The 19298-nt window shown below is 45.3% G+C and overlaps 1 protein-coding gene across 17 annotated transcripts in view; it reads left to right on the plus strand.

Annotated features, from left to right (window-relative positions):
* Positions 1-19298, plus strand: part of CADPS (calcium dependent secretion activator) — a 225469-nt gene that overhangs the window by 138090 nt on the left and 68081 nt on the right. For 16 of the 17 annotated variants that reach the window (XM_050904395.1, XM_050904394.1, XM_050904396.1 and 13 more), the window contains 4 exons: positions 4081-4268; positions 14497-14598; positions 15530-15593; positions 16348-16471. In XM_050904395.1, the coding sequence (XP_050760352.1) occupies positions 4081-4268; positions 14497-14598; positions 15530-15593; positions 16348-16471 (478 nt within the window). Of the gene's footprint in view, positions 1-4080; positions 4269-14496; positions 14599-15529; positions 15594-16347; positions 16472-18866; positions 18936-19298 lie in introns of all 17 variants that reach the window. The other variant, XM_050904397.1, reaches the window with a different exon arrangement.

Raw genomic sequence — 19298 nt, forward strand, 5'->3', positions numbered from 1 at the left:
GGGCTAGGAGGAACGGTTGTGGACGTCCCCTGAGGTAAGGATGGGGTGGGGGAAGGCTGCAGCGTGTACTTTACTCGCAGATACCCAAGTGGTACAAGTAGGCTTGGTGGGAGCATTGTCAGACCTGCAGCGGGTTTCTCACCGGTTCCATCGAGGTCTTTGCTCCGGCAGGCAGTGAATTTGGCATGCAGCTTCTGCTCCCCACGCATGGCTGACCCTAGGAAGACCATGCCCATCCATGCATGTCTGACAGGTTGGCTTGCAGCTGGTTTGTCTCTGTGCAGTCTCGGGCCTGGTGAATTAAATTCATGGAGAGGTGCAAGGCTATCACTGAAAATGATTAACAATGTTTCTCTTCAAGAAACCCACCAGCCACACTTCTGCTTGTTATTGAGGTGTTTAGGCCCTTGCTAGAAGCTACTGGAGTGGTGGAGCTCCCCTCAGCACCAAGACTTGTGCCTCTTTGGAGCAGAGCATCACCAATTAACCATCTTCTTTCAAATCACCCATTGCAGAGTGTTATAAAGAAGAGAATAATGGCCTGTGTTCACCTACGCTTGGATTTCACATGCTTCTTTACTTATTTTAATATGGTTTTGTCCTGATTATGGCGTAAAAAACCAGACTGACCTCAAAATTTGAGTTCAAGTGCAAAGAGCTCCCATTGCTCTTGATACATCTGTGGGACGTTGGTGATACCACTGCGCTGGCTTGCCTGGAGGAGCTGCGAGCCCGTGGTAAGCCTGCTCTGTCCACTCTGTGTGCCGCTGGGCAATTGTTATTCTCCCTACAGGACATTCCCATGCACGATCCCGCAGAGTTTTGCCTCGTCACACCTCCTCTTGTTTTCAAACGTGGACGTGGAGGTGCCAGGGAAGACTTACCCAGACACAGTGGCTTACCCTGACACAGAGGATAACTCAGCGTCACCTCCTTTCCGTGGAACCAGGTTAAACAACGTTATTGCGAGGCCACTGGCTGGCTGAGCCAGGCATCCCTATGAAAACAAACAGGCTGGCTGACTAATCTCAGCTATAGCAGAAGTGATGTTTGCTGGCGGAGAGCACCATGCTGGGGAAAGGGAAGAGCGTTGTCTGCAGAGCTTGTTGAGGGCTCCTGCCCATCGTCCACAAACTGGTAGCACAGTCGCATCACAGCTCTTCCTGGACTTTTGGGAAGAGTATGCAGCTCTTCCAGCTTCATATGAACCCCACACACATGAGTCTTCATTCCTTTCTGCTTGGACATGTGTATTGTTTCTGAGACTGCCCATCAGCTCTTCTCAAGACTTCCCAACCCACTGCCGGCATCTGGCTCATGCAGCCGGGTCCCTGCTGGAGCTGTATTTCCCATGATGTGTCAGCATTTGTGGGATTTGCATAATACAGCACGGCATGTACCGAGGAAAGATGGTCTTCCAGAGTGCCCAGCCTAGCCGAGATGATGTGAAAGAGTCAGGTTAAACGGTCCATGAAGCAGGCCACCAAGATGAAATTCTTTTGGATTTCCTATGGTAAATGGGAAAATTCAGCTACTGAAAAGTGAAAATTTTCCCTCAAAAATTCTGGCTTTCACAAAAGCTGCATTTGCCATTAGAAAAATTGCCAGTGTTTCAGCAACCCTGACCAAGCCTTGCTTTACCCAGCTCCAAAGCTCCCGTTGCACTCCCTGCTGGTGCTTGGGACACATGTCCCATTCTTGGTGCAGTTCAGCTTGTTGAACACGGTCAGTTGAGCTCCCTGTGCTCTGCGGCCTTTCTCTGTTGTCCCCTCCAGCTTTCCTCATGCCATTGAAGACCATCTGGGAGACCACCCTGAGCTACACCTAGCTGCACTGGGGAGAGACACCCGGTGTGTCATCACTATCGGCTGCGTTTGCCAGACTGGCTGGTTGTCAGCTGGTTGCGCCAGGCAAATCTTAATCAAGAGCCAGGATCCGCCTGAAGATGTGGGGGATTTGTCTGAATACTGCCTGTCATCAAACCTTAGATGTTTTCTGGGGCTGTGGGGAGCAGCATTTACTGCTCCTTTGGAGCCCAATTCAGCAGCAGGTTTTTTATTTCCTGCCTCTGCCATGGAAAAGAAGACCACCTGGTCCTCCTGGGCTCTGGATCTCTCCACCCATAGTCTGCTTGCCTATGCTCTCATGAGGTATGAGGCTCACCACTGAACCTCTGAGCTTCTGCTCGTGCTTCCCCTCATTGAGCCGTGGCAGCGATCTTGTGTTTGCCTCCATCCCTTCTGTCCACCGGAGGACCAGCACTTCTCAGACCCCGGTGCAGGGGAGCAATGTGGGGTGCTTCAGATGCTGGGTCCAGCCTCCTGCTTCCTTTGCCCCAAACCATGAGCTTGATACTTGGCTCCGGTGAAATTAGTGCCAGCCTTCCCGTTGATGTCAGTAGGGCCAGGATTTCACCCCATAGGGAGGACTGAGTCCTTTGCATGTATTAGGTGAATATAACAATTTCAACTGCATTTCTACCCCAGTAACCAAAGGCACACGTCTTTCTATCACAGAACAATCACGGCATTTCTATATTTTTACCATGCCTGATCGCCAAAGACTTGTGTGAAGAGAGGCAAGGTGAAGAGAAGGTCCAAGGATGTAACAAACAGGCAACGTAAAGAAATCCAGAATCAAGCATAATACCACCAACCAAAAAGCAAACAAAAATACCGTTAAAAGCAGTGAAGGCAAATATACCCCTCCCAAAAAATAGCCTTCCAGAGTGCCGTCCCATCTGCATTGTTCTGTGTCTTCATTTTGAAATGTGCACTTCTAGTGATCCCAGCACTGTAGCTACTCCCTATATCTATCATTTTCCCCTCATTATTTTAATTCTTTTCTCAATCTGTTTTGGAGTTGGCCCAATAAGGATGAGCAAATCCTTCTCTATGTCTTTGAGCTCTTAATTGATATTTCTTCAACTCTTTTCAAAGCAGCTATTTTGGCATCTAGAAAAGATTTGGTGTCATCTGAGTGGTAGAAAATATATTTTAATCTTTCACAGCAGTGTTGTTTCTAAGATGTAGCATTTGGGGTAACAGATGGGGTGGCAAAGAAGTTGCCTATAGGGGCAGTGCTCTGCCTCAACTACTCTCCCGCCCGCTGCAGGAACTTTTCAATTAAACGATGAAAGATTTTGCAGCTTGATGCATTCCAGAGCTGCGTCTTAGCAATTGTTTAGCACCCAAATTTCCATGTAAATATTGACGGTTTTGCAGCATTTTGAAAAGCAATCTACAAGAATATTCTTGTTCTCGCTAGCGCCTTCCTGAAGGCAGAGGCGCGCTCCGCTTCGGCTGTCCCGGGACGTTCACCGGAGCCGTCCCCTCACGGGGAAGGGCGTCTTCCTCGGGAGTCTGGACGTTGCACCACAGGCCGTGTGTCACCACCAGGCCCTCAGGACTGACAGACAGAAATAGTCTGAGGTTTCTGGATGTGTAAAGAAACCCTGCTCATGAGCAGAGCTTCCCTTTGCTTCAATGCCAAGGAGGTGGGCGATGGCAGAGCGCGTCGCCAGCGGTACGCAATAAGGACGATGGGAAGCGTCCCTTTCTGATACTGTGGAGCTGCCTTCCTCTGTCTGCAGGACGTTCCTACCTGCCAGATGCAAGAGAAGTCATTATTCAGTGTAATCCTCCATGCTCTCCCCAGATCAGTCTTCTTGCTCCTGGCCGAATGTACAATCCCAGCCCCGAAATGAGATTACTGTTCCATGCTGTTTAAATAACCAAACCTTTGTCATCTCTTAAAGGTGTAAGTCTTTTTTTTTTCTTTTTTTTTTTTCTTTTTTTGCTAGATACTGACATGAACTGGCCTAACTTTTCAGCATTTTAAATGACATTTCCCTTTAATGGTAGCATAATATGTTTTTGTTAACAGTTGCACTGAGTATATGCTGTGTTTGGGTGATGATATACAGACTGTATTGTTTAAGTGACCTCTCTCCTTCTTCCTTAATGTAGCCTTAGGTTTGTATTTCTTTTATTAGAACAGTTGACCACTACACCTCCAAATCTGATAGCCTTTGTATTTAATAACTTATATTTAAAATCAAGTCTCTTTATTTCTAAACAGGGCTGGTTTAGTCCTGGCCAGGTCTTTGTGCTAGATGAGTATTGTGCACGTAATGGAGTGAGAGGCTGTCACAGACATCTCTGCTACCTCAGAGATTTGCTAGAGCGCGCAGAAAACGGAGCTATGATTGACCCCACCTTACTTCACTACAGCTTTGCCTTTTGTGCATCACATGTTCATGGCAACAGGTAAGGCATTCTTCTTGGCTAGTAGCTCCCTGCCAGCAAGGGATGACTTTGTCAAATATAGGTTTCCTTGGATAATCCACAACAGTCCCCAATTTGTTTTCACAGTGGATGTTTGGCAGCAGCGCTTCTAGTGGCATAGTCTGTTTGTTTGTTTGTTTCATAGCTTGTTTAATGTAAGCAATAAAAATGCACGTAGAGGATCCAGAAATTAGGGGTTTTAACTTTCTTACCCAGGCACCTGCTAGATGCAGTTCTGGACAAGATAGAGTTGAAGTACATGTGACTGTCACGGGTTGAATAAATAGAAGTAAACGATACACTGTGCTGATTTAATTGCTGTGCGAGAGGATCTGACAAGTTGCAGCAGTGAAATTTTCAGCAGTATCAAACTTCAGTGTTCAGAAGGGCTTTAAGCCCTCGGGCACCCGTGTCTCATTCAAAGTCCACGTGACGTCAGTTCGGAAATTGCTTAGACATAACTGAAAATTTTATCTTGCTGCTGTTGTAAAGCAATTTCAATTTCAGAAGTAGCCCATTCCTTTCTCTCAAATGTGTCAAACCTTTGATGGGAGGAACTGGAGCTGTGCTTTTTCCTTTTCTATTTATTTTGTTGGCAGCTGTAGCATCTATTGCAGCTTCTTTTTCTGCTTTTTGTCTGTGAAGTTGTATTATATACTTTGAGATATCACTCTCTATCCTGCATATGCTGCTGAAGAAAGGAATGTTATAAAAAAATTATGTGTTTTCATAAATGCTCTGGTAAATACCATCCCGAATTATGACACGCATTGCCCAGGTTTCATGTTGCAAGGCTGCTGCTTGCTTTTGCAGTTACTTTCATACATCTTGTCATGGAAACCGAGTTTTTGCTTCCTTAGTTTCTTTTTTAGTTCTGACTTTCTTTTGCTCATTTGTTCCTTCTTTGCCAATTGTTATTTGATTTCAGTTGTTTCCTTTCAGTTTAGTTTCCTTTTGTTTTATTTTGAGTTTTTTCATGTTTTCTTCTTGTTTCTTTCACTTTTGCTGCTGGCCTTGCCCCCCGTCTTTCAATCACCCCCCAAAGCCAACACATGGCAGAATTACTTGGTGGGTCACAGCCAAGTGCAGAAGGCGAGGGGGGCAAAGTGTCTCATGCCTCTGCCGCTGAAGTGGAGACAAAAAAGGATTCCAAAAAGGAGTCCAAAAAAAGGAAAGATTCCAAATCCCAGCCGAATCCAGAGCCGAAAAGGTAAGCGAAAGCGCGCAGTGCACAGAAGTGTGTTGTAGAGGGCACCAGGCTCCTCGGTCACTGAGCACACTGGGCAGCTTGCGTCCCCGCGGCACTGGGAGACCCGCTGTGGCACCGGCGTTCGGGTCTTACACTCTCCTGGGAGTTGGATGGTGTTTGGGCACCCAAGTCTTGTAGGGGGTCAGGGCCTTGAGTTTTTTAGGCATGTGTTTAGGAGATGGCTCACACGGCGTGTAGGGGATGGGACCGGGCAGGTGAAACTGGCTGCCCCCATCGCCCCTCTTCCATAGGCAGGGCTCATCCTGGCAGGAGGCTGTTGTGGGGACAGGACCTGGTTCAAAGCCCATTTGGCCCATAACAGAGAGGAGGTCGGATGCCAGTCATGGCTACCCTGTGTACCTCTTCACAAGGTCCAGCACAGCCAGAGCTGGAGCCTCCTCTTCGTCAAAGTCGGTGGCAGGAGGTATCTGATGGTACTGGCCAAGGTGACACCCCACCTTTCCCTCCCCATGGGGCTGGATTGTTGTGGGCTCAGGAGCATGTCTTGCTTTAAAACCCGTGTGGTGTGTAGACCCCAGTCCCGTGCCTGTAAAGCTGCCCAGGGCTGTGTGTGGCTGCTGCGCCACGCTGGGAGACTGCTGGGCACTGCCAAACGGGCAACTCCGCCACGGACGGGCTATTCGAGTAATTCATTTAAAATATTTCAAGAAAGGAACAAGGTGTTTTACTATGACTTAGCTGTCTTTAGCTGATGGTTGACTTCACATCAGAAGGCTGAGGGTTCATATTCCGTCTTGGTTGCTGCCATCTCTCTGTTGCCTGGAGATTACGGGATGCTCTGTGCTGGAGCTGCAAGGTTGCGGGCATCGCGCTTTCTCACTGAGGGCAGGCTCTGCGTAACGCCCGGGAGTTTGGTAGGGAGACTGCGGCGTGCGGTTTCTGGCCTCTGCTATTGGGAGGTCACAAAAAGGGACCGCAGGGGGTCTGAGAGAAAACACGACTCCGTATCTTTCGTGTCTACTATCAGAAATCTGAATATCTGAGCGGAAGAGTCATGATTTCTTTTCAGAAAGCTGTTTAGGCCACATGCATCATGCATTTGCGAGCTGGCTGGCAGAGAGCGACAGAAAGCCAATATTTACCCATGCAGTCCTTACTGGCAGTTGCGACGTGTGTAAAGCCAGGTTCGCTTTAGCTACGTCCCTTCCTCCCACCTGCTGCGTCCATACGTTGCTCATTGCCTTAGGGCTGGCCATGCTTTCCCCAGGAAACCTATAGCTCATGGCAGAGCTGAAAACTTTCCGTGTAAAATTTGTCGAGGCGGGAGCACGCCTGCCCCGGGACCTGGCACGGCGTCCGACAGAGCATCTTGGAGCAGCCATGCGTTATGTTGTTATTGGTATGCACAGTGGTCTGGGAAAGATTCAAGTTACAAGACATTTTTCTGTTTAACAAAGGCTTCTTTTTCTGTCGAAACTGAGAAAGTGTCGATTTTCTTTACAAAAGGAAGTTCCTTCACTTTTAGACAGTAAAAAAACCTGAACCGGTGGTTTAGCTTTCCCCAGAATGAGGTTGGCTGTCAGTCAGAATATGCCACCCAGTAATGAAGGTCGAGCAGGGAGATAATTTCATGTGGCTATCAATCTCCTGTATTAGCAGCAGACAGTGATGGAGCTGAGGTGGGCTGTCTGTTTGTATCGTGTTTGCGTAAGGTCAGGCAGCGAGACAACAGTCGCTCGCAGTCAGCGGGGAAGTGCAGGCAGGCTGCGGTGCGGATGCTGAGGACAGCCTGAAGGTCAAGGCTGACAGGATGACAGGCGTCAGTGCAGGGACGATGCCTCCTCGCCTGTCCAGCTCCCGCCTCGGCGGCACGGCCGCCGCACCGCAGCCGGGACGGGAGCAGGACGGCTGCTGGTGGAAATGCACCTCCAGCTTGGAGCTGACCCTGCAGCCACAGCAGGTGAAATGGTCAAAATGGGATTTTGGGGACGTTTTGGAGCCCTGTTGCTTTATACGTCAGGGTTTGGTCTCCCCCCCTCCTTTGGGCTCCTGTAGCTTATTCAGATCCCTGAAAGCCTGACATAATCTCTCCAAACCAAGGCTGTAAATCACTGCTATTTGCATGACAGTCCCCTTAATTTTTCTGTTCATTTCATCCTTTTCCAAGTAAAAATGGAGTTAAATGTAAATTGCTTGTCCTAAGTTTCACCTCCTGCAGACACCTGAATATGTAAGGTGCAGGCTGTCAGGAAGGCAGGGACCAGCAAGAGGCAAAGACTGCTGAATATCCACATGGTTTACTGTTACCCAGGTACTTGCTGTTCGCTAAGACTGAGGAACTCGAGGCTTTTTCACTGTTGTGGTCACTAGTGAGTTGATAAAAGGGTTTTGTCCACCAGGTACCACTGGATGCCTTTTGTAAAGTCCTACCATTATGAAAGATGATGTGATTTCTGATGTATTTACCTACGTGACAGGTAAGAAAGGCATAGCGTTATTCAGACGTCCAACAACACACGCTGTGTGTTTATTGATGTCTGTTTGCTTTTGGTACCACCACTACAGTATTGAGGCTGTTGCTTTCCTTTATCAAGAGTCCTCCAAAAAACTAGTGAAGGCAAGAAGCAGGAATGCTTTTGAGAAGACATCGTGATTTGGGGTAAAATTATGAAAGGTTTTACATGGTCACCCAGGTCTTTCCCTGCCTTCTGTTTCCATGTGTGTCGCTGTCCTCACGTTGGAGGGCTATGACAGTACTGCCAGCATCATTTGACATGCAGAGAAGTGATGTGTTACAGGAGCCTTGCTGCTTCCCTGTCTGCACACGGGAGAGGCGTCGCAGAGCAGAAAATTGAGCTCAGCTTTCCCAGGCCCAAAGTTAGCACCTAAACTTTGAACAGTGGTTCCTGCCCCTTTCAAAGGAGTGGCGTTCAGGAGTGACCTTGGTTTCGCTTTTGATTTAGGCATATAATAACTTTATTTTTAAACTTTAAAGTTGGCATCAAAAAAGACTCTTTCTGTGCTTGTTAATCCCGAACTTTTAAAAGTGATTGTGTGCGTGCTAAGTATTAGCAGACATTGAGCTTATCAAAATCAGGATGCCAGACTGAATCCTCTCCAGTCTAATAATGAGTGAACACCATCATTTTCTGCAAGTTGTTCAATGACTATTTACCCAAGGTCCAAGCAGCTACAAGTCTCTCTGTTAATTAATTTGGTATATTAGTGACTTGCCCTTTCCTCTGTAAGCTGTATTTTACGGCATCAAACTTGTTTTCAAGAAGTAGCTCTTTCGTTAGCTAACATTACCATTAGCTTTCATTAGTTTTTTACAACTGTAAGCCAGCAGAAATAATGTTATTGTCATAGGCCTTGAGGAACTGAAAAGTCTGCATAACATATTTGTAATTTTTGCCATTGTATTCTAATTACATATCTGGCTGTTCACATAAAGGCAAGATTTCCATGTAGCTAGTTAAAAAAACAAAACAGGACATTTTTGGTCCCTTAAAAGAAGTAGTAAATATATGAACACTTTATCACAGTATCTTCATATGCTTCCCTGGTACTTTGCATTTAGTTTCCATGTCTCATTCAGATGCATAGCCCTGGCTGCGGTAAGGCAGGTTAAAATCTGGCAGGGCGTAATGCCGTAACCTTTCGTTAGGTACCGGCGCCGGCACGGTGTCCTGACCGGCCCCGTGGTAAGTCCGTGGTGACACGGCGTGCATTACGGCTGTCTGTCGGATAGGATCCGGCATCTGTGCTGAAGGGCGGTGGGTTGCCAGCCACCAGCAGATAACCAGCTCTGCGCGGCCAGCTGACGTGATTCATTACAATGGGTGTAGGATGGCAGTGCTCAGAAACCATCCGGTTCAGCCGCGGTACGTCAGGGGTGCAGATCGCACATGAGAAGCGATGAGCCGTGACTTGGCTCGGCGCTGCGCCGTGGAGCAAAATGAAGGCAGGAGTTGGGAGGATGAAATGGCTCCCATGCTCTGCAGCATCTCGAGCGGGCGGCTGGGGCAGCGCCCAGGAGAGCGGGCGGAGGGCCGGGCTGAACAAAGGGCTTTCAGCCGGCATTTCGCGCAGGGTGTGAATTCCCAGAAGAAAGGGGAGTCGGGGAAAAATCGATGTTTGCTGAATAAGCTTTTTTTCAAGGGGTCTAAACAGGTGGGCTCTTTCAGGTCAGATTTGCTGGGGGAGATGCAGGAGGCAGCAGGCAGGCAGCTGTGATCCTGCCCCCATCCCCAGAGCCAGTCCCCGTGCAACCGGTGGGACTTCGCGCAGGCACGTCTTCCTGCGAGGGATCCTTTGAAAGCCTATCCTGACACATGCCGTCCAAGGCACTAATCATCGATGTTTACTGTATAGCTCATATGTGCTGCACCTGGCAAGCAGCAAGGGAGCTGAAGGCAGCACGTGTTTTATATTTGAGTTGTTACTTAAAAAATCAAATTATTTGCATCAGTTTTTGACATTGTTTTTTTTTCCTTGGCTCTGTATGCCAGGGCTCACAGTGCGTGCAAAGATCTGTTTGCTACGTGTAAGCAATATTTTCCCCAGTAAAAAAAAGTGTAGACAAGTTAAACATAAAAGGTGTAAAAGATGATATGTCTTTTCATTTATAAGCCGCCATGGTATTTCATACAGGCTTATGTCAAAGAGATTAACCCACTGGAGCTATACTGTATATTTATAATTGCATACAAATGCATGCTATTGCTTCATATATTAGTCTTTGTTAAAAAATCATTTTGATATATTTGTTTTAGCAGCATAACTAGCCCTGGGGGCACTGGGTATAATTAGAAAAGGGCATGGGGGGAGGCGGGGCTTGTAGAATAAAGCAGTGGCCTTAGGATCACAGGTCCTAATTATAATTTATAATTAACCCTGGAATTTGCACAGACCATCTAAGCTAAACAAGAACTATCATTTTTGCTGTTTAAATTGCAACCTTTTTTTTTTATTTCACCACCTGCTTTGTTGATGTTGTTGTTTTCGTGGCTTAAAACTTAAAACCAAGGGGGGATTAGGAAAGCGGCATTTAAAACTTTTCATATGAAATATTTACAGTGGGAATTTACTAGTTTAGAGCCAACGTAGTGGATCTGCAGCAGGAGGAGTGATTTAAAACTTGTTTACTTATAATTTAAAATCTCCTAATTTATTTTTCTTGCCTTTTTTGCCCTTCTGCTTCCCTCTCTGCCCACAACTTCTGCCGTACACCTCAAGTGCCCATGAGCAGGAGCTATAGAGAATCGGATGAAATTGTGTCTCCGCACAGATGGAGACGTTTATGTTGTTTGTTTACCCAAATTCAGAGACCCAAACCCATTTTGTCCCTCGTGCATCTGTATATACCATGTACATACAGAACCTTTTTTCACCCTTTTGCTCTCCTCTCGTTCCCCGTCACTGCTTCAGTGTAATAACGATTGCGTGTGAGAACATCCATTTCCTCCAGCTGCATTTTAGCTAGCCTTGCTGCAGAAATGCTGCTCGCTGGAGGAGTCGGTGCTTCTGTCCGTGAGATCAAATAGCAAATATCAAAGTTGAGCTGGAGACCTTTGCTGAAAACAAAATTGCTGATAAGCATCACAACGAGCTGGTGCGACTTGAGCTTCTCCTGGGGATTTTCTGCAGCCCCATCAGCCGTGTACTGGAATTGTCTAGAGCATCAAAGTGAATCTTAAATTATAGCGATGCTAAGTTATATACCCTTTGTGTTCTTGCAAAAGGGAAAATAAATACGTTCCCTCAAAAAGATTACATTTTCAAAGTATATTTGACTTGAATATTTAATTAGGTTTCAAAATTATCGAGCTAATAAATTAAGTGTAAGGCTTTGGGTACTGTTTTTCCAGTTCTATGTATATCCTGTATTTGTCACTAATTAATGAGTTCCTAATGCTTCAGCTTCTGGGAAGATGAGCAACAAAGATTAACATAACTAGTAAATCTGAAGATGTACAGCTGGGTTATAGTATTTGAAATTTGACAAAAACATTGGAAGTATTATTATTTGTGACATGGCTCAAGATGGGGGATTGTGAGGAAAGCAAAGATGACAGAACTGGTGCTAACCACTGTGACAACAACTTGAAAAGCAGCCGACATGACATCTTTCCTATCATGCTGCCGAAAATGTCAACTTTGTGAAGGACAGTGAGAAAATGGTTTGCCGAAAATTTGAAAGGTAGATTCAAGAGATGCTCATCATGTCAGATGCAATATAGTCCACAGCTGGGTGAGAAAGGGAGTCCTTGCCGTGGTGATGGCTCTCAGTTGGCAGGCCCTTCCAGACATCCGCGCTGCTCCAAAAATGGCTACAGCTGACCTGTAGATTGTCTCAAGTTTGCAGTAGCATGATACGCGAGAGCAGCGTGTGTTTACACTGCGCGGCAGGCCCTGCATGGAGGGAGCAGTGGCCAGAGCCACCGGTTTTGATGTCCTCCTGGCTCACAAAGACTCCGAGAAAGGCGAAGACCAGGGATTTAAGCCTCCGTGGTCTACGCACGCCTCGGTGGTTGGGTTGGCATCCCTTGGGGTGTTGTGACCTGGGCGAGAGCCGCGTTGGCCAGAGGTTCTCTCTCCAGAGCCGGCCCTTTGTCTTCATGTGGGTCAGTGTTTTCAAAGCAATGCTTCCAGAGCCGCCACTGCCCAGCTGGGACACGACTGATGCTGTCACGTCGGCCCATTTCAGGTGTCCACCATGTGTCGTTATGTGGCGAGCACTAAATAACTGGTTCTGGCAAAACCGAAGCCCTTTGAATACAGTGAGAAACTGCGATTCATGTGAAAGGGCTGCGACCCAACCCGAGCTGTCAGATCCTGCCATTAAATCTCGCCAGTTGAGGTTGTTGACCCAGCAAAGGGTAACATAACTTTCAGACCATTTCCAGTCCATCAGCAAATCACTGCCAGGGCAGGCAGCTTCTCCTACCTCGTTTGTCAGTGCTGATACAATTAACCTAGTGACACTCCGTGAGCTGTTATGGGTACGGGGGGAGAGCCGAATGCCAAAAGTCAAATGAGGGCTTCAACCCTGCCCCTTAATGTACGGCATTTATTGCGGTCTGCCTTGAATTATCTGCTCTTCTGCTTGGGAGCAAACTAGGCTCTGTGAGGTGCACAGCATCACAAAAGGCATGAACAGCTCTGTCTGAATATTAAATATTTTATGGAACTTTGGAATAAAAATATGTTAAGCATGTTCAGACATTAATTTTTGCTCGATATCTAATTTGGGGTTTTTGTGGCTTGCTCATTTCTTCAAAATAACTAGTCCTAATTAGGTACTAATGAGACCAGATCCATAATTCCAAAGTTGTTTATGAAATGTGTTCCCCAGCTGAGACATTTTATCCAAGTTTCAGCCTAAATCTTTTTTCCTTAATACACAACTGAATTTGGCAAATAATCAAGTAAAGATTTCTGATTAAATGCTGTTTAAATACATCCCCTGGTATTCAAGTCTTTTTCTGTGTCCATGTTGCAAGTTTCATTTAATGTATATTTAGCTTTAAAATTTTGCAGTAAATACCATGTACGGTTTGCAAGTTCCTCTTCCAAAATGTTTTAATGGTTTATTCACCTGTGTTGGAATATCAGAGTTCATATTTATAATATTAAGAGCTTACTAAATGCAGGGTCAAGGAGAAGTGATTGTACAGATTTTATAGCTTTTAATTTTTTATAGCTTTTTTTTTTTTTTAAGTTTAGGGCCTTTGATTCTTTAAGAGGAAAATAAAGCCAACCAATTAACCCCTGACAGGAGGTTCATTAGAAGCTTTGTAATCCCTTGCCAAGTCTTTTGTATAGCCAAACCAGTCTAGTACTGCGGATTTATGCAGCTTAAGCTGAACACTGGAGGAGGCCTTTAAGTAAGAACATTTGTTCAATTTTAAGACGTCTTACATTACCTAAAGAGCGCCTGTGCCAGCAGAGTTGCCCAGGAGTACACAAATCCGTAGACTTTGCTCGCCGGCAATGGGAAGCGGTGCCGTTGATTGTCTGCCTGGCCGATTCCTTTGGTGGATGGATTAGACTCGCTCTCTCCTCTCGCCCGGGATTCTGCTGCGCTGCGTATTTTGCCATGTGGGTGTGGGGGAGAAGGAGGGGATTGCTGCTTTCGGCTCTCGGATGGGTTGGCATCGGCAGAGGTACGGGGTGGAAGAGCACAGGGACCACCGCATCATCCAGCCCTGGGAGAGCTTCAGCAGGGTTCGCCTGCACACTGTGCTCTGTGAAAGATGAGAAATACTCCAAGGCAGCAGGACCTGGGTGTCTCACAATGCACTCCTGTGCACTCCTGAAATACAAGAGTGTAGTACATAGTCCGAGAAAATCTTTGATAAATTGTATCAATGTGTTCATTTTCATAAATTAAAATTAAATGACCGAAAAGGCATTGCATTTTCAAATACAAAATGCATGTCGCTCTCTAGGCACCTTTTGGCAGAATATATTGAAGATGATTCGCTTCAAGAAATCACTATACTGGGGTGATTCAGCGGTTATGAAGGAGTGCAGAATTTTATATTCTGTTTGTATATACGCCTGTTGTCGATATTCTTTTATACTGTGAAATGTGTTAAATTAGCCGCTGAATTTCCCTGCAGAAATTGAGTCCCTGTTTTGCCAGCAATGGGCCCAATCCTGCAGTGAGAGCTGGCATTGCGCTCCCTGTCACATACCTATATTTAAAAGGGGATTCTGCTTTTTCCAACTTCTCTATCACAGGAAAAATAAAGGGGGGTGGTGTCTACATCTAGATTATCACTCTGAGAGAGGATATTTCTTTCTTTGTTTATTTTTGATACCTTGGCAGTCGTGCTGCCGTGACCACCCATGTCTCGGCGTGGCACGTCCTCTGTCCCGGGTCTCACACTTGGTGACATCCCTTTCCGAAAGGGCAGCGTGCTGTGTGCTGTGGGGATGAGTTACCAGCGTGGGGAGGTGGAGTCTGAGTCATTCGTGGCATTTCTCCTCCAGGCCTGACGGGATAGGAACTGTGACCGTAGACGAGAAAGAGCGTTTCGAAGAGATCAAGGAGCGGCTTCGTTTGCTTCTGGAGAATCAGATCACACATTTTAGGTAAAGGCAGAGAGCCCAGGCTGAATGCGAGAGGACAGATTTCCTCCCAGCTCCCTCCTATAAGCAGCAAAGCCAAAAGGCAGGTTTTGAATGCATACAGGAATTTTGCATAAGTGGCACAGACTTACACAGGGCAGTGAAGCTTGCACTGTAGGATGTTTGTAGCTGGAGAGTGATTTTAAATATATAACCTTTAAAGGATATTCCAAACCATCTTGCTCCCATAGGCGTGGTAATGCTGTGGATTTTTTCTAAAATATATCAACAACAAAAAATCCCTTATCCTCTTATTTCTTTTCCCCCCTGCTCAGTTATTACCCATTTATTTTCCCTTCTCCCTAGTATACAGACAGGCAAGGCTTTCTGCAGGTATGTCGTAGTTATAGAAAGGGTGGATGCTGCCCCCACAGAAAGGGATGAATTGCCCCCAGCACACCAGCCGGGTCCTGAGCGGGCGGTGCACGTTTGCACACAGACGGGTGATGTGCATTCGCATGCAGAGTCCCTGCGGGAGCCCCTTGGAGCTGCCACTCACCAGGGATGGTGGCTGCTTCAGCCGGTTACCTACAGCCTGGTGCATCGCCGAGTCTCTGGCTGGAAGTAAATGTCCTTTCCAGAGGGGCTTTTTTTTCCATTTTTACAAGGAGGTGATATTTAAGTCTCTCCTATGAGATCTAAAAACTCTCCAGGTGACACCCAGATTTAATAAGCTGCTAAAACTATCAGCTTATTACTACCCCATATTCTGTTTTGCTGCCTTAGTGTCCACACCATCAAACCCTTTCAGAAAATTACCTTGTAGAAAGACTGCTCATTCCAGGCAGAGGGACTAGATCATTGCTTGGGCATATTTAGGAAAGCATCTTTATAGCGCTGGAAAGGCTTGTTCGCATGCACCTGGTCTGATGTTAACGTGATGTGGTTTTTCTAGGTACTGCTTTCCATTTGGCCGTCCAGAAGGTGCATTAAAAGCCACTCTATCGCTGCTGGAAAGGGTAAGCATAAGAATAACCAGGAGTAGTTAAAATTACCTGTATTCATGTATCTTTCCATTCAGAAGAGCTTGAGGAACTGTTGTTTTTGCATAGGACGGGTAATTAATCACAGTTAATATGGAAATGTGGGGTATTAGGTGGTGTTATTATCTCTCCTGCTTCAGCTCGGAGGCCAGTGTGTAGCCTGGCCGCTAAAGGCAGCACAGCCTGCGTCTGTGTTGATAGTGGAGGATCTCACTGGCAAGCATCTACACCGCAGACCCTTGTAAGCGATGCCTGGCTGCTGTCCGGTGAAATTCCCATCTCAAGGCAGGCTCATTCCCCTCAGGCATAGGAAACCTGCTCACCATCATCCTCCCCATCCCTATTTCAGCCTTCCTGCTGCTCCGACATCCTTCTCACCTCTGCTAACGCGCAGTATGGCCAAGCCCAGACCTTAGCCCAAGTCAATCAGCAGAGCCCGGGAAGAGCATAACATTGCCTGGCACTGGGGAAGATGTGATAGATCTTAATGTCATGCCCTAAAAAATCAGAAACACAGATTTCAGGGCATGCCATGGGGTATAGATACAGAAGGGGAATAATACAGCCGGGGTAGGTCCCACGTCTCAAGCTGGCCAAGGTGACCTTGTAGTGGATCCTGCGTATTGTATGCCACGCAGCACTAGTGTAGGAATGGGTGTATGTGCTGGGCTTGGAGGAAAGCAGTTCTGTGTGCCCGATGCCACAACAAATCAGATTTTCTTGTGTCAAGGTTCTGATGAAAGACATAGTTACTCCGGTCCCTCAAGAGGAGGTAAAAACAGTCATCCGTAAATGCTTGGAGCAAGCAGCTCTAGTCAATTATACTCGACTATCAGAGTATGCCAAAATTGAAGGTAAGGCTCGCTCTTTCTGAAATTACAATTTTGTTGTGTTTCTAGGTGGCAACTGTGGCTGGGAGCTATTTAAAAGAAGCTCATTTGCTATTTATTCACTTGTCAATAAAACTGATGTGATTCTGAATCATTTTTGTGGTGTTGGCTTCGGAAGCAGTTAAGAATGGAAGCTGTGCAAAACGTTTCTTTTTCTGGAAAAGAGAGATGAAACAGTTAAAAGGAACTGTAGCTTTTTTTTTTTTTTTGATCGTTAGTGCATTTGGCCAGTGGTGTAGTATTCAGACTCATGTCGTGGTTTTAAAAAACAAATTGAGAAATACTTGGGATGTCATCTTTGCAGCTGAAGGTATAGTGCAGCTAATCGCTTGTGACAGTGGAGTTTAGGAAACAAATGAAAAATAAGAAGCTGAAAAACTGTTTAATCTATGCTTAATTATTTGTAGCCAATTTAAAATGTCTTTTTTCTGGGAGTGTTTCATTGTCTTTGCAGTTTGCATAGCAGTCATTGATCAGTGATCCCATACTTGCATCAGATTTCTTTCTTGTCACTCTAAATCTGGCATAGCTGATATTATTGACCTTTTAAGTTATGGGAGAATAATAACGAGTGACCAGAGACACATGTAGCCATCAAAAAGACATTTTAAAGCTTGCTGGAGGATATGTGTTAGCTGAAGCAATACGATCCAGTCGTTCTTTACATGTTAATCAGTTTACGTTGGTACCTTGTTGGCTGCTATTCCCAACTTGAAGCTACTACCCAACTTAAACCGAGTTCCCAATTGCTTAAACCTGTATGTTCCAGATGACTGGTATGTTCTGCTCTAGACTTTGGGTTTCTGTCATGTGTGATGTGAAGCTTTCCCACAGCTGAAATTATCATTGTATGCCTCTAGGACAATATTGAGAGGAGGAAAAAAAACCCCCAAACTCCCTCTGATTTGTTCTTAGTTCTTGTTTACATGAAAAATTGGGTTGTTATATGACAAATTGTCCAGGTTCTGTACATGACATGTCCTCTCTTTTTCCATTTTCTTCCTGTCTTAACGATGCAAATTGTGTACCAGTGGTAATGAATTCATTGTTATGCATCCAGTGAGAAACACTTAAGAATTGGGCACTAAAAGGATGTTTATCAACTCTTGACTTGGTAATGAGTGACAAAAATAGAAAAGAAACGAAGGTTTCATAAGCACTGTATTATCAGGCAATTTATCGAAGTACTCAACTTCACAGGATATTTTAATTGGTGTATTCTGTAAAATGCAATGTTTAAATATACTTGACAAGGATGGAGAAGGACTGAGAATCAAAAGCAGCTTTTCTGTTGATGGATGCTTCTACCCAGGGCTGGCTCCCTTAGGTTCTCTGTGTAAATATCACTAACTTGTTGGTAAGATTTGCTCTCTTCTTTCAGATAAATCTATGCAAAAACAAACTTTATGATCTGTAAGTAAAAATGCATTCATTTCCAAAGTAGAACAGTTAGTGTGTACTTTTCCTTTTGTGCCTCAATTCTTCTTGGTTGTGTTAATTATCTGCCCTCTTTTTTGCACTGTGACTTTTAGGTCTGGGAATACTTTGAAGCAACAAACCTATTTTTTTCCAGCTACCTTTTCAGAGAAATAGTTCATTCCACACTACCTGCTCTCTTCTGCTTTTCTCCTCCTTTATCCGTGATTGGCCACAGCCACTTTTTGATACTGTCTCTACAAAAGTGGTTGTAACACCAATTTCCAAGCATGCTGGGATTGTTAATTCGAACAACCCAACATCCACCGGCTGCATGCATCAGGTTTTCTCTCATGAGCATAGTCCACTACATGTTCAAATACTTCCTTAGAAGAGCAAATAACAAATTTACCTCGGTGAGATGTGTTCCTGCGTGCCGTATGTGGCTTTGAAATCTTGCTTTTGAAAGCTGACATTTGAACAGCCACATGTTTAAGAGAGTTTTGTCAGAGATGCAGAACCAAATCAGTGGCAGCAGTGCTTGAGGCTATGCTTATGAAGAAATACCTGTGAAAGCCTTAGATACTGAAGGCTGAAATCCTTAGTATCTCGGAGCCTTAAACCAGTGAAATTCTATTTCCCTCTATTCATGACGTTTTGATCATTATATTCTTGCAAACAGTTCAGAGCAAACCTCTAGAGTCATGGTCACAGCCTCTCTTGTGACTCATGGGCATGCTGAATGGTTAATCCAGTAGATCTCCAATTTTAACCCTCTTTTTTTTCTTTTCTTTTTTGTTTTCTTCCTTTTATCCTGTGTGTATCCCAAATACTCTACGGCTACTTTCCTTTTAACCTAATATAAAGTTTTCCTCTGACCTATAGCCTATAACCTCTTTACCTCTGACCTAAGCCTCTTGCATGCCCAAATCCTCTTTTATAGGGAAAAAGAGAGAAATGTATGAGCATCCTGTCTTCTGCTTGGCCTCTCAAGTGATGGATTTAACCATTCGTGAGTACCTACCACCCTCCTCTCCATGCTGTCCTCACTCTTTCTGTTTTCATTACCTCAAGAAAGTCCAGATCCAAACCAACTCACTCTCCTTGCTTCAAGTCTTTTAGCATTGGCTTGTCTGTTGCTTCTGTCTGTGAAACCCAGTGTGAGAAGTCCAGTCACTTTTTATCAGCCTAAACCAGGTTAGACAATTAACCCATCTGTTTGTGATAAACTCAGATTGTCTGTAAGTTTTTTCAGTTCTTCTTTATGTCCGTGACCTGAATGCATTTTTACTTTGCTTCTGTGTAACCCCAATTTGTAAAGTGCTTGTCACTGGTACACAATCAAAAGGTAGCAGCTACATCGGGGAGAAGTGAG

Source organism: Gymnogyps californianus, chromosome 13, assembly GCF_018139145.2.
Source record: "Gymnogyps californianus isolate 813 chromosome 13, ASM1813914v2, whole genome shotgun sequence".
NCBI lineage: Eukaryota > Metazoa > Chordata > Aves > Accipitriformes > Cathartidae > Gymnogyps > Gymnogyps californianus.